At 51.6% G+C, this 15816-nt stretch overlaps 2 protein-coding genes across 6 annotated transcripts in view; one reads left to right on the forward strand and one right to left on the reverse strand.

Annotated features, from left to right (window-relative positions):
- Window positions 1–9609, reverse strand: part of CTCF (CCCTC-binding factor) — a 37304-nt gene extending 27695 nt beyond the window's left edge. The window contains exons 1-3 of one of the 5 annotated variants that reach the window (XM_083851968.1): window positions 9461–9609; window positions 4696–4845; window positions 2690–2813 (exon numbers count right to left, since the gene is read on the reverse strand). Coding sequence is in view for 1 of the 5 variants with exons in the window: in XM_083851967.1 (XP_083708093.1) it covers window positions 4696–4716 (21 nt within the window). In the remaining 4 variants the exon portion in view is untranslated. Of the gene's footprint in view, window positions 1–2689; window positions 2889–4695; window positions 4846–9460 lie in introns of all 5 variants that reach the window. The other 4 variants (XM_083851969.1, XM_083851970.1, XM_083851967.1 and 1 more) reach the window with 4 other exon arrangements.
- On the forward strand, window positions 7269–14055 carry LOC310905344 (uncharacterized protein; the record flags this gene model as incomplete). Its single annotated transcript, XM_083851516.1, has 3 exons — window positions 7269–7287; window positions 8248–8945; window positions 12218–14055. The coding sequence occupies 3 exons, from the start codon at window positions 7269–7271 to the stop codon at window positions 12500–12502; spliced, it is 1002 nt and encodes a 333-aa protein (XP_083707642.1). The 3' UTR covers window positions 12503–14055.
- Between the last annotated feature and the right edge of the window lie 1761 nt (window positions 14056–15816).

Raw genomic sequence — 15816 nt, forward strand, 5'->3', positions numbered from 1 at the left:
ATAGCACTGAACGTTTGTCCTGCTTTGTTATCTTCCATCTTTGCATCTGGTAGAGTTGAAGAAAGCATCCCTAAGGATTTGCTTGCACAAGCCACTCAAAGCAGATGTCTCCAAAAACGTTACAGATGTCACGTCAGGCAAGTCAGACAACTGAATATTTGATAGTCTGCTCCATCATACTGCCACAGAAGCTGCCAAATTCTTTTTCATGTAGGTCAAAACACCGGCAGAACAGGGAGAGAACACAGCTGCTTCAAGAGGACAAAACTATTTCCATACACACAACAGGAGCCAAATATAAACGACTCTGGGCTCGTGTAACACTCTGGCAGCTCAAAGGGCCGGTAGAGTAGGTAGAAGTCAACAGTTGTCATTCCTGAGCAGGCCAGAGAAGAGTGCATTAATATGGAAGGCAGAAAAGGACCAAGTAATCAGTGAGCACCTTTTGAGTATTCGATACTACTATACAAATCAATAAATTTATCTTCAAAGATCAGAAATTGCAGTAAGTTATATGCTCAGAAGGCATGCTAGATAATACTGACTTCCATCCTCCAAAAAAGAAGGAAAAAGGCTTCAGTAATCTGGTAAGCTTTAACTGAAACCTCTGTCCTAAAAATAAAAACTTCCAACCTGTGGTCTGAGAACTCCTCAAGTGACTGTGAAGGGCTCTCTTGCAGTATATATTGGGATGTTGGACACTGGCAGCAAGAGGCTGTGGAGACACGGTAGGTTTGGAAAGGCATCGGCAGGTCCAGGGACTGGTCAGGCACTGGATCAGGCTCCCCAGGGACTGGGCACAGCCCCGAGTCTGCCAGAGTTCAAGCAGCCTTTGGACAACGCTCTCAGACGTACGGTTTAATTTTTAGGTAGTCCTGTGAGAAGCCAGGAGTTAGACTCGATGATCGCTGGGGGTCCCTTCCAACTTGGGAGATTCTACAATTTGTCAAAACCGAAGTTTATTTTGATATTTACATCCCCACCGCAAACAGCCTAGCACACAAGAGAAAGCTACCATTTTAAAATGTAGTATTATTGCACTTTTAGGACAAGTACATATAACCCAAATTTGGAGCATTTTTAATTCAGCAGCTTTTCCCATTTTCATTTTAAATCCCTGGTTAGAGTTGGTTGCAAGGTGACAGCTTTGCAAACTGAACACAACCAGACAGAGAACCTACACAAGAAGGTGAAGTGACTGGCCAAAAATCGCTATGGGTTCCATGGCAGCGAAAAGTTCCTCTAGGAGCCAGTCCAGAGCAATGATATTTATTTCATTGTTAAACAATGGAAGAATTCAATTCCTATGACAGTGATTTTAAGCATACAGTAAAGTTTACTGCTCTATTTCAGAAAAGTGAAAAATGCTTGCAAATATCCAAATGCTCTGATGCAAGTAGTGCTCAGTACTTGTGGTCTAACTGACCTTTTCAGAAAGCCTCTACTTTCCCCAAGATATTTTGAGGCATGGTTGCACAAAGGCCGAAAACAAACTTGGAGCTTTTCCACTTTGACTTACAACTAGTTGCGTGGGTGCACATGTGTAAGAACAGGCATGCAAAGTCCGTGCCCTGACCAACTCATTCCCTGGTGATGCATTTGCAGCACACAAGTGGAAGGAGATGGGGTCACAACAGTCCCAATGGAAGCTAAACCTGATTTACCAGGGAAACCGTGAATTCTACTTCCCTAAATGCTTTGGTGTTAACTTTCTCCAACACAAACAGAAAAATCTCCCTACAAAGTAGGATCAGTGTCCATCTAGTCCAGTAACCTGTCCTCCAGAAGCTCAAGCAGGAAATGGGATGTAAGGAGAGCAATCAGACCTAGTCCTGTCTGTGGTTACTACCTTCATCCCAACACGGGACGAGGGATCTTACTCTCTGGACTTGCCGGTGTCTTTCCAAACTTACTATGTCTCCAAAGCCTATTGCAAACATAAGTTTTCTATCAGTTGTGTTTTTCCTGTCTCTTCCTACTACATGCTACAGGCTCACCACAGGACTCACTGCATCTACCTAAAAAGTTGGCCTTCTGTGAATGCTAGGAACCACACTGCAGAATAGCAATCAGACTGGACATAGACTGAAATCCTGGAGGAAAAAAAAAAAGTAAACAAGTGGTAGCAACAGAACTACTGTATTTTCCCTCTTTACAAACTGCCAGGAGAAACCACAGTTGCCAAATTCAAGCTTCAGTTGCTTGCATTGAAACTACCAGCCAGAAGAACACTCGGGCTGTATGCAAGCTCACACTACAGTTGAGATGATTCTCAAGCTCACTTTTGCCCCTTACCATCTTTCCAACATATGTAAGACATGAAAAGTACCTTACAATTTCAGCTATCTCCACCTAGAGATGCTTAGTCCACTGTCAGGCTACTCGCTGTAACACTGGAGAGCTTAGCAAATGTCAAACTGTCAAACCTCTAGACGTGAGGCACTATCACAACTTCAAGTTATTACACGTTGTTTGTTCTTTCTTCCACGGCTTTACTCTCCTTAGTTTCCTTCCTGATTCAGTATATTTACTCAGCATGCATTTTAAAACAAGGATCACTGCATATGAAGTATTACACAATGCATATAAATACAACGTATAAAAATGATTCAGTAAGTATTTTTTACAAAATGCATATAAAATAATGATTTTACACAGCTGTATTTTCAGAATTGGATTCAATACCAACCACCTTGCTTCACCCTCACTGAGGGCATCCCATGACACGTCCCTTCCCAGAGAAGGAAGAACCCCTTCAGTGATGCAGGCTTGGGACTGGCTGGCTGGACAGCTCTGCTGGCAAGGTCCTAGGTCTGGTGGTAGACAGCAAGCTGAACGTGAGCTGGCAGCAAAGAAGGAACGCTTATTCCACCAATAGCTCCCTCATTCTATAGCCACAGATAAAAGAGTTTTACAGTCACAGGCTCGGACTAAACATATGGGACGCTACTTTCAGACACCCCCGATCCACATAAATACCTGCTTACTTCCTCACGTTCACATGATTTTACTGGCTTGTTCATATTCTAGATACCCACTGAAAAGTCCTAAGCCTCTACTTAAAAAGAGGGAAGCTGGCAAAAGATGAACACGAGGAACTGCTCCCCATCTGTTTTCTTTAACGTGATGACCCACATTTGATCACCTTGCCTGACCTCTTGTGAATTACAGTTCTTAAAGTGTACACAAAAAAGTTCAGTACCTTGCAGTGGACTGAAGCAATTTTCAGTATTTTTCCACAAACCTGATTCAAAGATGTTGAGAAATGGAGAAATGCACAACTGTTCTTCATATCACACAGTCCAGCGGTTAATCACCTTCACTGTGAAAAACCTACATCTTGTAAATTGACCTTATCTGACTACAAATTCTTGTTGTGTTTGTCAGCAAGGTTAAAAAAGCTCACTAATCTCCCTGGCAAGATAACAGTGGGTATATCTGAGGACTAATCAAGTCACATCTCAGTTTTGCTGAGAAGCTGCACAGTAATCTAACATTTTACTGCATGGCAATATTTCCCAGCTCTCTGTCAATTTAGAGATTATTCATCCTTGCAGCCAACATTTTTATTTATTTTATTTTTAAGTGCTGGTGCCAGAGCTGTACCTTGTATTATGACAATGACTTCACCCCACACCATACAGGTAAGAACGCTATCTCCACTCATTCCATTAACGCATTTGGCAGTTACGTTAGCTTCTTTGTCACAGCATCACCTTGGAAACTCATGTTTAAGCTGCTTATCCATTAAACTCCAAAACACAGTTTAGCCACTGCTTTCTAGGATACCATTTGCCTTGATTTAAATTCAATTGAATTTCCTCGTTCCCAGGTGTATAGCTTTACATATGGCAGCCTTAACACACACATTTGAACGACGACCTCACAGTCACGATTGCTGCCTTATCACTGTTTGCCATTCCATGAACCACAATTTTATCATGAAGAAATTCTAAATTGGACTAGCACAAAAACAGTAATGAAAAATTGTGACAAGTCCCAGTTTTTGCCAAACCTCCCTGGAAACTATTCTGTCTTGTATAGCCCTGAAGTGCATAGCATTTACTGACTTTGTGTACCAGTTTTTGTTTTGTGAGTTCCTCACCACAGAGGTACTTTTACAAAAGTCAAATAGTAAACGTAACAAGCTCTGGTCTCCTGAAAGCCTTCTTTACTGGGATGAATTACTTACTTTCTTGTTAACTACTAGGAGAGCTGGCATTAATGTGTGCGCACACACGCTACCATCACGCAGTGCTGGTCAAAGACCCTAGGTAGCTCACATGTCCCCACAGAGCACTACATCACTTGCTGTCATGTTCATCTGCTTCATCTCCTTCTAATACTGCTGTATCAGCATTTCTCCAGTTTCCTGGAATTTCCTTAGTATTCCAAAGTACATCATCTATGCAATACTCCTTCCAATACTACAGCTAGGAAGGTTCCAGTGATCAAAGTGGAAAAAACATGCTGGCCAAAACAAACATCTTTCTCCCCTCCCAATGTACTAACGTATTTTTATTTTATTAAAATAATTAAAAAAAAAAAACAGGAAGAGGAATTTCAGAAGCTGCAACTTATTTCTAAATACCTCTAGAGGGAGTAAGGATTACTGTGACTTCCCCATTAAAGTAACTTGGTCCAAATACATAACAAACGTTACTTCTCCTCTAGCTTACAGATAGCTTACTTTACCTGCTGATGTTTCAGAGACATACAAGCTTCTAATCTTGATGCATATTAGTACAGACAAAGGTATATTTCATGCTCCAAACAATCTGTGTTTTGGCTTCCGTTTTGTTAGCATTTGACAAGTTCAATGATGTCAACATAAATTTTTAGATTCTGGGGAAAAAAGAAGAGAGGTTAAATAAAATTTTCAGTATAACCCAAACTTAGTTCATAGTCTCTTTACTCAGCCTTTACATTTGGGTGGCTTTAAAAACTTCAGGGCTTTGTTTCTGTGGCAGAGAAGTAAGAGGATGCTGACAGCTGACCAACAAAGTAGCATGTACTTGGGCCTGTGTATATATATATATATATATATACACACACACACACCCCTGAACTGCGGGATGCAAGGCAAGTACCCTGTAACACAGCTTGCCGCACCGCTACTACTGCAGTGGTCCTTGTGTGCGTTACCTGTCCAGAACATCCTAACTAAACACTGCACATCTTGGGCTTTTAAACATACCCGGCCTAGTCTCCTAGCATCAGCTCCCACAGCACACCAAAATCCACGGGTAACTGATGGTAAAACATGGGAGGGCTGAAACTGAAGGGTCCACAAAATCAGACCTTCACATAAAACGTGCAGCTAAACATCTGGGTGACAACTTTTAATTGCACACTCATCTGCAGGGATAGTTACAGAACAGCTCTTCAGGAACCCATCCTACCACAGGTCTCCCAAGTAATGCACGGTAACACCACAGTTCTTGAGAACAGCCTCTGTACTATTTCTGTATTTTCACCCTCAAGAACCATAATGGAAAGACATTTAGACTTGATAGCTTCCAAGTTTTTATAACACCGAGGAAAATTTCATCTTAGCTGTAATTTATATTAGACATCAAAATTGAGTTAGTCAGTGTACCTGAATGTTAACATGACCTGAAAATAAAACTCACTACCCACCTTTTATGTATTCTACCCTCCTTTTCAAGGTTATTTTTGTTAACCAAAAAATACTGAGATCACTCAGCTGAGCAGCTATTTAGATTACATATTAAGTATGTCTAGAACAAGCGCATGCCATATAATTCCTGGAGAAGGACGGATTATTAGCAAGAAGTGGGAGAAGCAGCAGAACAGAGGGTTTGAGATGAAATTAAAGCATCCTCCGGTACAAGGAAAAGCAACATCTGAGTTGTATTTTCCATAAGACAAAGATGTGAAATTTCAGAAAAAAGATATATAGAAAAAACACAAAAACAGTGTTGTGAACCATTTTTATGAGCAGTAAATATAGTCTGAAACAAACAAAAAAAATGGGGGATTTAATGGATTTCATGGATCTACATGTAAAGACCAGGTAGCACTGCAGAGCAGCAGAGCTGGACACCGTACTGAAATGTCAAGGTTTAGCACAACAAAGACTGGACCAGGCATCTGAACTAGAGCCACTCGGATGAACAGAGGTTTACAGTTATACAAATAAATCAGTACAGTTCAGTAAGTTAAGGCAAACAAAGCCACCAAGTCGAAGCTTGGGTTTCTTTTATCTCCACTGTGGAAGCTGAAGACTCGCAGCTCAGTCAACACGTGCGCAGGTAGCAGCGGGGCCGCTCCTCACTGCAAGCATCTCTAGAGCACGCACTGTGATCCTAATGCTCTGCCACCCCCTCAGGCATCCCATCTCCGGTGGACAGAGGTAAGAGAGGCACAAGTTGCCAGGAAGGGAGAATCACGAAGTTATTATGCGAGGGTTTAGCAAACATAATCAATGGGTAGAAGAAAGAAGCCTTGAACTTCGCAATGGGATAGCATCCAAGACAATTTTAGCCTCTCCAGAGTGGCCTCCAAGATGCCAGTGAAATGCCTCTCTCCCAGAGGCTGGAGGCTGCATCCTCCCCAACACCCTGCACTGCAGCCGATGCCCGGTTGCAGGAAGCGTACAGCTCTGTTCTCGCTTGTAGGCAGGCTCCTGGTTACACCAAATGCCGGATCCAAGGCCAGGAAACAACTTCCCTAGTAGTAGTCAAGAAGGCAGGAGGCTGCTGCAGCAAGGAAGAAACTGGATTCTCCTTCCTCTATCCAATGGAACAAGGCTTGCTTCTTCGGTACATCTGATGCCCTAGGTCCATCCCCACAACACTAACTTTGGTCTTGGCTTCCTCCCTGCCTAAATTACAGGTTTTTTTTATGTACTTTCCCCTTTGGGTGCTTGTTTATTTTCTTCTGTTTTTTCTTCTCTAGAGCCAACATAGAAAAAGCTGCTCAGACAGAGCAGGAAGAGCTATCCAGAGCTGAGAGCTCACCACAGCTCGCTGTTACAAGAGATGAAGAATTCGCCTAGGTACGGAGCATAAGGGCAAAGGATCACTCTGGCTCCGCTCAGAGAGCAGATTAGCCTAGCAAAGCTCAACACCTGCCTTCCAAAAACGTTAGTAGGAAAACAGGAGTTCTTGGCTATGAAGTACTATAGAGAAGAAAAGAAATTCCTAAGCAAGCTAGTAATCATGTATGATTCGATTTTTCAGATAAGCACTAAACAAACACAGAAATAACACAAGTCAGCTTCTGGCATTTTTAAGACAACAGCAATGGCACCACATCAGGCAGGTATCAACCTGCAGCCACAAAAGCTGGTAATGATACAAAAATTAGTTCATATTCAAGATACAGCCTGCTAATACCAAAAGCAGTTCTTGAAATAGCTCTCTCCCTTGATAACAGCGTAGGCATGAGTTGCCAGCGAGCTTAACGCTGTAGTGACAACTCCCCAAACTCTCCCTGAATCGGACACGACCTGCTGTATATTATTTCAGTCGTAGTGCCACTTGAGAGTACAAGACCTGTAATTTAGCGCCTTTTATTCTGGCGTTATTCCTCAAAAACATCCCACAAAGTGTTTCACGAGCATTAGGGAAACCACTCTGTGCATCTTAACGATCTTTCTCATGTATACTATAAATACAGAGGATATTGAAATTGAGTTAGTCCTATACATCCAGAAGAAAAGCCAAACAGAGGTAAAGAAAATCTATCACCCTAAAAAAAAAAGGAAGGCACTGCTTTGCCCTTACGCTCAAATTGTTACTTCCTTCAGTCTTAATGATTTGTTCTGTACTAACGTAAAAGGTTAGATGCGTCTCATGGAAGAACTACAGCTTGGATACAGCGCAGAGCTATTTCTTATACCCAAAGGACTCCTGCAAAATCAACAGGCTCTGCATAACTAGAATAAACTGCAGAACCTGAGAAAATGTTTACACTTCCTGCACTGAAACAGAAAAAACACATATGCTGGAAGCAGTAAGCAGAGTATTTCAGATACTTTTAATGACACCTCTGGGGTTTATTACCAGAATTCAGCAACTGGCAGGAGGTGAAGAACGGCTATGTGCTTATTTGAGGGAGGGGAAAAAAAAAAAAAAAGACCGGGTAAAAAAATAGGAAGTCACAAACAGGAAAGCGAGCTCATTCTCACCAGCAGGCAAGTCCTAAGGATTGCATTAAGCAGAAAAAGACGCGTAACAACACGACAAAAACCCTGTATCAGAGTCATTTGACACAGCTAAGGCAGGGAAAAGTACGATACTGCCTTAATCCTTGTACTGGAGAAACCCAGAGTCGATGCAGGGAACAAAAAGCAAACTGCTCGCAGAACATGTGCGATTTCCTCTCCCGCATCGCAGGAAGGATCAGGCTCTGCGCTGCCCCCCGCGGAACAAACCCACGCAAGACGGGGAGGCGAAAAGCCTTTTTCGCGGCGGGCTTTCGGCCCCCCCGGCTCCGCCACCGCGGTGCCTCGGGGAGCCGGGCGAGCCGCCGGCAAACCCCGCGGGGGAAAAACCCGCCGCGGGCCGGGCCGCGGGGCAGCCCTTGGGGGGGGGGGGGGGGGAACCGGGGGCAGCCGGAGCCCCCCCACGAGGGTCCCGGGCCGAGAGGCACCGGAGCCGGAGGGGGGATGGGGGGGGGGACAGCGGGAGGGCAGCGCGGCGAGAGCGGGCGCCCCCCAGCCGCGCCGTGCCCGCGTCCCGGTGCTGCATGGCGCTGCTCAGCCTGCCTTGCAGAGGGAGCTCGAGTCCCGCTCTGCGCCTCGCAGCGCCTCTCACTCCGCAGCACACGCCAGCGCAGCGAGGCGGCGGCCGGCAGGAGCGGGGACGCGCCGCCGCCGCCGCCTCGGGCCCGCGGCCGGCAGCCGGCAAAGGACGGCGAGGGAGGCAGGGGGCAGCGCGGCGGGCACGGCCCCGCGGAGGTTGGCGCGGGGGGACCGGGTGAGGGGCCCAAGGCGGCGGCGGCGGGGGGGGGGGGGGGAGCGGAGCGGGCCCGACCCGGGGCGGGGAGGGCGGGGAGGAGGAAGGGACGGGCGAGGAAGGGCCGGGACGGGAAGGGAAGAAGGGGGGGGGGGGGGGGGGGCGGCGGCGGCTCGCGCGGCGGGGAGGGGGCGGCCGTCAGCCCCGGCGGGGCGGCGGCGGCGGAGACAAAGGAAAAGAAAATGGAGGCCGCGGCCGGCGGCGCGGAGGCGGCCTTGGGCCGGGCGGGGGACGGCGGGGGAAGCGAGGCCCCGGGGCTCGGGCCGCAGCCCAGCGCCGCGCTGTGGGGAACGGCGGCGGTGGCAGGCGGGCTGGCGGGCGGGCGGGCAGGCGCCGGCCGCGCTGGGGACGATAGAGGGAGACAAAGCCCCCTGCTTCCCCGGCGGCGGCCGCTGCGGGGCCCCAGCCGGAGCGGAGCCCCATCGTGACACCTAGAGGCCGGAGAAAGCGACTGCAAACCCCCCGCCGCCGCTTACCTGCCGCCCGCGGCCCCGCCGAGCTCGACTCCCGGCCGCCGGGCCCCGCCGCCGCCCCGCCGCCGCCGCCCCGGGCCCCGCGGAGCCGCCGCGCCCCGCACGCCCCGCCGCGGCCGCCGCTAGCGCCCAGCACCAGCTCGCGGTTTAATCGCTCCACAGTCGCTTCGGACACAAAATGGCGGCGGGCGGACGGAGTGCGCCTGCGCGAGCGCGGCTGCCGCGGCCGCCGGCCGGAGCGGGGAGGGGAGGGGAGGAGGAGGAGGGGAGGGGGGGGGGGGGGAAGGAGGGGACGGCGCGCGGGGAAGCGGCCGCGCGGGGCAGGCTGGGAGGGCGGGGCGGGGCGGGGTTGGGGGGAGGCGGGGGGGGGGGGCCCGCGGGGCGCGCGCCAACTTCAAACGCGGGGCCGGGGCGGCGGCGGCGGCGTCACTCGGGTGCGCGCGTGCGTGGGTGCGTCACGTGCCGCCGAGGGCGGGACGGGCTGAGGGGAGCTCGCGCCGCCCCCGGCCCCTGAGGGGAGCCCGCGCATGGCCCCGGCCCCTGGGTCCCGTGGGGGGCCCTTGGGTCCCGTTAGGGTCCTCTTGGGGTCCCCCTGGGTCCCATTAGGGTCCTCTTGGATCCTATTAGGGTCCCCCTGGGTCCTATTGGGGTTCCTTAGGTCCCGTTAGGGTCCTCTTAGGGTCCCCCTGGGTCCCATTAGTGTCCTGTTGAGGTCCCATTAGGGTCCCCCTGTGTCCCCTCAGGTCCCCACGACCCAGGGCTGGCGCCAGCCCCAGCCCCCCTGCGCCTCCCCTCAGCCTCTCCCGAGCCCTCAGGCCCGCCCGGGCAGGGCAGCGCAGCCCCTCAGGTGCTGTGGGGACAGGAGTGACCCAGCAGGGCGAGGCTGGGGCAAAAGCCCAAGCTGATATTTGTGCCCATGCCAGGGAGGGGTCTGTAGGCTGCGAGGGTAGGTCCTTTCCTTAAGCTGTGTGGGGAGTCAGCGATGCTGGCTTGAGTTAGGGTGATTTTGTAAATCCCAAAGAGTTACAGGAGTTAGGGGGCATTTTCCCAGTGGTTTTGAAGCTTTCCAGGCTGGCAGTCGAGCGGAGCGTGCTGTAGGAGTGGGAGGTGGCGCCTGTGGTGCCGGCTGTCCCACAGGGAGCTTCTGGGGATGCTGCCGCAGGGACTCCGGCCCACCGACACCAACTTCTGCCTGCAGCTTTCTCCTGCTGCCCCCCAGAAGCTGGAAGCAGCCGTGGCAGCCGTAGCACTGAGTGTGTTGTACGTGGGTGTGGTGCCCGTGGGCCCTGCGTTGGGATGGGTCTTGATTTTACGTCTTAGTTGAGTTTGGAGCGAGTGGCCTGCAGTGAAAGGTGGGTGAGGTTTCTCTGAACAAGCGCAGCTTGCAAAAGCGGAGAAGGTGGTGAGCAACGGCACATCCTTAAAAACTGGAGGGGTTTCTGCATCCTTCATGCTGTGGCGTTTTCTGCAGTTTCCTGTGGTGATGGATCTGGGTTTAACAAGCTTTCTCGTCTCCAGTTGTGTTGGTTCAAAGGCAAGCTGAGAGGAAGAGGAATTTCTGTGAGCTCATGCTACATCCCCTTTTTATTTTCTTACTATTAAAATGTGAAATGAAGTGAGTGTAATAAGTTAAAGTGCTAATAGTTTAAGATGCAATGGAATGAAGCTGCATTTCTTCCTCCTTTTGTTCACCTATTGTTCTCTGGAGGATAATAAGGCAGGGAATTCAGAGAGAAGACTAAACGTAAAGAAACCTAAACACGAGCTCTGCTTCTACGACCAAAGAGTTCTCATGCTGATACAGTTGAAATGGTTAACAAAAATCTTGCCCCAAATTTTCGCCTTGTGAGGTGTCGTTGCAGCACAGAGTAGAAGCTGTTCAACAGCCCAGCCTTTACCCCAACCTGCTTAGCAAGTGACAAAAATATCAGACAAATGCAGCATATATTAACACGTATAAACAGTGCCCTTAAATCCTAGCCCAAATATCGCTCGCGCCTTCTTGAGCTGTGTTGCAGGGGGTGAGAAGAGCCTGCCAGGCTGCTGCTGTGTGGAGAGAGCTTGGCCGAGGTGTTGGTGAGCGAGGAGGTGAGGACCTGCGTCTTGTTGTGCCCTGGCTTTGAGGGCTTCTCTCACCTCAGCTCCCCCAGTCCTTGTGCTGGTGGCAGGGCCTCAGGGAACACCGATGCCCCTCTCAGGGCTGTTGGTAGCTGAGACCAAGATCACTTTGGAGGACTGTGACACCACCCGCGTCCATTAATGCGTTGCAGCAGGGGAGCTGTGGCATGGTGAGCAGATGGAGAGGGCGAGCTGCGACTGCTTGGGTTGCTGGGCTGGGGCTCTGCTTCTTCAACCTCAGCTGGAGGTGGAAAAAATCAGTGATAAAGCGGTGGCAAAAAGTGACGGTTACAGGAAGTGAGAGGGTGCAGCCCCCAGCCGTGACCTCCACCGTCTTAATCACTTGAGAAATGTGGAGGATCTGTTAAGATCATTTCTGGGGAGAAGAGGTTCTGCAGTGTGAATTTTTAAAAGCCGTTTTATTGTAGGCTGTCAAGCCATCAATTGTTATTTTGGGGAGAATGGCGTATTTTTCATCTGTGGCCATAAATCCTACTTTAAGCTCAAAAACCTAGCTCAGGTGTTACTCAGTGTGGAGAGAAGCACTAGCTGTAGGTCAGGTCACATCTTACGTTCCTTTAAACACTCATACCTTCTGTTGATAGCCATCCTATGACAAATGTTGCTTATCTTTTGTATTAGGAGCGTCACCGCTTAGGAAGCAGAAGTTGTTCTTGCAGCCACCGCCTCCTCCTGGACTTTCCTTGTCAGAAGTGTCAGAAACCATCCCCAGTGTGTGCTGGGGGGGCCGACCTATTGGTCCCGGATTCCTCACTTGGAGGCATTTTTGAGCCTGTTTGCAGACGATTCAAGCCCCCCGCACCCCAGCTTCCACCTCCTGAAAACCATCCTCCTGGCATCTCTGAATTAGACACCCAGAGGCAGGGGTTGCTGCCTGGAAAGCTGTCTGGGCGAGGCCTTTCCTAGGGACGGCTTGCCTGGGAGCAGAAATGCAGGAGCCGGAGCTGAGGAGCACCCAGGCGCTTTGATGAGGCCCCGGCTGAGCTCAACCCCTCATTTCCTGCTCCTCACAGCTCTGTGCTTCGATCGCCCTCCGTCTGAATGAGACTGCGGGAATCACCCCTGTCCCTTAAGCAGGGGAGCGGACGCATTTGGGAGCTAGCATTAAATTCAGCTTTGGAGTCTGCCTGGAGCGTGCTTAGGTCTGTGTGTGAAATGCAGCCCCGGCTGTCACCTCAGGAGCGGTCCTTGGGGAGCAGGCCCGCGGTGCGTGTACCTGACAGCCCTGCGAGGAACAAGGCGGTGATCTTGAGGGGGTTGTTGCTTTGCTGGGGCTAAATGCAGAGTGCTGAGGTGTTTGAATCGTTTCTAAGTGCCTTAAAATCTGCACGTAGCGAATGCCTTGGAAACGCGGTTTCGTACAAGCCTGGGATAAGGTGGTAGCTCCAAATCTGAGCCTGCTCAAGTGAGAGTATCCCAAACTGCAATCCCACATCCCCCTGAACATGGCTGAGCATCAAGATTTGAGTCATTTCTTAGGCATGAGGGTCAATCAGAGCTTGTGCCACCCCGAAGTGGCGGTGTCTGCCCGGGGTCGTTCTGGCTGGTGCTCTCGGTGTCGCCGAGCGCTGAGCAGCTGTGCCAGCCCTGCTGGAGGCCGTGTTGGCTGGGTGGTTGTTTTCTGCTGGAGATCTGCGCGGGCTCCTCGGGATGCTGCCCTGGGAGCAGCGGGTAGAAGCCGATACTGCAAAGTGGTTCAGAATTCATATGCGCCCCTTTAGTTGAGAAGAAAACAGCAGTAAATGGGGGAAAGGAAAATCTTTCTAGATCCCAGAGCACATGGCTAATGTAACCATGACAGAGACACCCTCCCACAGACTGCAGCTCACACAAGAAAAGCAAGTAGCTGCAACAGTCATTGGTGCTGCCGAGTGCACGCACGTCCCTGAGAGAGAGAGGTTTTAAGCGCTGACACAGATTTGGCTGACAAACGTGGTGCTGGAACACTGTCTCCTTTGAAAGAGCAAACATGCTGCTGCAAAATGTGCTCTGCGGCGCAGTATCCGTCCCCGTGCGCTGGGAGCGGCACCCGGCGAGCTCGTCCCGTGAAGCGGTGCGGTTCCTGCACGAGGGCTGGAGGACACGTGAAGTCCTGGAGGGGAAAGTTCGGTCCTCCCCCTCCTTTCAGGCAGCTGCTTCTCGTGACGGCTGCCCTGCTCCTCGGCAGCCCTCAAAAAATAGACGAGCAGGATGCAAACTGCAGTGAGTGCTTTACGTGGGTGCTGCCCAAAGGGGAAGACTCTTAGGAGTTTATTCCAGCTAAAATGGTTCTGCGTTTCCAGGTGACCTGGCAGTGTCCGTGGGGATGGGCATCACCAGTAGGTCCTTGGGTGATGGAACGGACCCATTCAGAGCAAGGGGCTGGGAAATACACTCCTTAAATTACATTTTTTTCCCAGATATTCGCATAGCCCCAGAAATACATAAGAGAGGTTCTTCCTAGGAGTTCCAGGGGCAGAGTCATTTTGTCCTGACGTGCAGCGCCCTGCCTGCCCTGACAGAAGGCTGCTTTCCTGCTCAGATCTCTGCAGCCAAGGTGCAGCTTATCCTGGAAGGCGGCATTGTGCTGCAGGGCCGGGGCTGGGGCTTGGCAGGGCAAGGAGGACATCCACGTAGATGAGTGAATTGAATGCGTGGCTCTGGCCACTGGAGCACGGGGCTGTTCTTATTCCGAGGAGTTACTCAGGGGGAAAAGAAACAACACCAAAGATAGAAGTAGTCTGGGCCACTTTCCACCTCCAGGGTGCTCTTGTCCTCAGCTGATTGCCAGCTGCAGCACGTGCCAGCCGGGACCCCCGTTTTCACCCTTGCCGCTGCCAGCGCGATGCAGAGCTTTGGGGGGAGCGCCGCGCTTTCCTCCTGGGGCTCGCGCAGCCCCCAGAGCAGGTGGAGGAATGCTAAGCTAGCGCTGCCGCAGCAAAGTGCCGTTCCTGCAGTCCTGTCTGCAGGTGAAACCACGTCCGGAACGCTTCCTCTGAAAGCAGCCCCCCGGCCCGGACAGGCGCCAGGCTTTGCCGAGGTGTCGGCTTGGCGCTGCTCTGTGCCACGCACCCAGCGCAGACCTGAGCGGCAGAGACCAGCCAAGAGCTGCCCGTGCCACCAGCTGGCCTCGCAGGCTTACGGTGCTCATGCAGACCCCAGCACGAGGTGCCCGGGTGCAGCATGCGCCTCGCCTCTGAGTTGGTGCTCCCAGCCAGTTACACAAAGGAGTTGTTCCCCCGGGGACACCCCGTGCACCACCGCATGCTGCCATCCCTTTTGCGGGCCCCCTTCCCCACAAGGGGACGTGCACCTCTGCTGGCAGCCCCCTGCTGAAGCAGAGAGAAGAGCCCGAGAGCCTAAGCTCCCTGGTCCGTGGGGGTCCCTGCAAAGGCAGAACTGTGGAAGGGGCAGGTACGAGTATGTCCAGCAGGATGAGCGCTGGGGGTCTGAGGCAGCCTAGCAAAGGGCTGTTAGTGAGGGCAGAGGACCAGAAGGCTGGGACTTGCTGGGAAACCCGGGGAGGTGCTGACGGCGCTGACCGTGGTGGTTCCTGCCTCTGCTGCCATTGGAGGAAACCCAGGAGGTCCCAAATCCCCCGTGGGGATGGGTTTCAAAACCTAGTCCAGCTGGGCGAGCTCTGACCCTGGCTCCGTTGCCTGGGATCCCGCCACAGGCACAAAACAGAGTAGAAACCAGGGCTGCCCCAGGAGTAGTGACAGCGCTCCAGCGGGAAGCATCCTGATTCCTGGGGTGTCCCCAAGCCCACCGTGCCAGCAGCCACCACCTCCCTTCTCTGAGGGCAGATCGTGGTTCCCTGCGCTGGGCACCACTGCTGCTGTGACCCTGCTCTGTCTGCTTTGGCCTGCCCAACTCGTGTCACCTGGGTGAGGCTTCCCGTGCCCAGCAGCCAAGGTTTTGCAGCACCTCGGTAACTCCTGCAAAGCTCAGGCAGGGTGGAAACTCCTTCCGCTGCTTGAAAAGAGACGCCTGCTCTCCTCTGGGTGAGGCCGAAGGCCGGTGTCAATCCTCAGCTTGCCGAACACTCGAGAAACACCCAGCTGAGCCCAGCTCTGCCGGCCCAGAAGCATTCCCCTGACAGACAGCTGAACCAAGGTGCATTTGCAAAGACAACACTGGAAGCAGTGCTTAAATCGCCACTGAGACAGGATCCCTGGAGGGCAGGACAGCACGGCGCGCCCTGGGAGCGGGCAGAAATCCCAACTGTCCTGCGAGACCCC

Source organism: Anser anser (genome assembly GCF_964211835.1).
Source record: "Anser anser genome assembly, chromosome: 11".
Taxonomy (NCBI): domain Eukaryota; kingdom Metazoa; phylum Chordata; class Aves; order Anseriformes; family Anatidae; genus Anser; species Anser anser.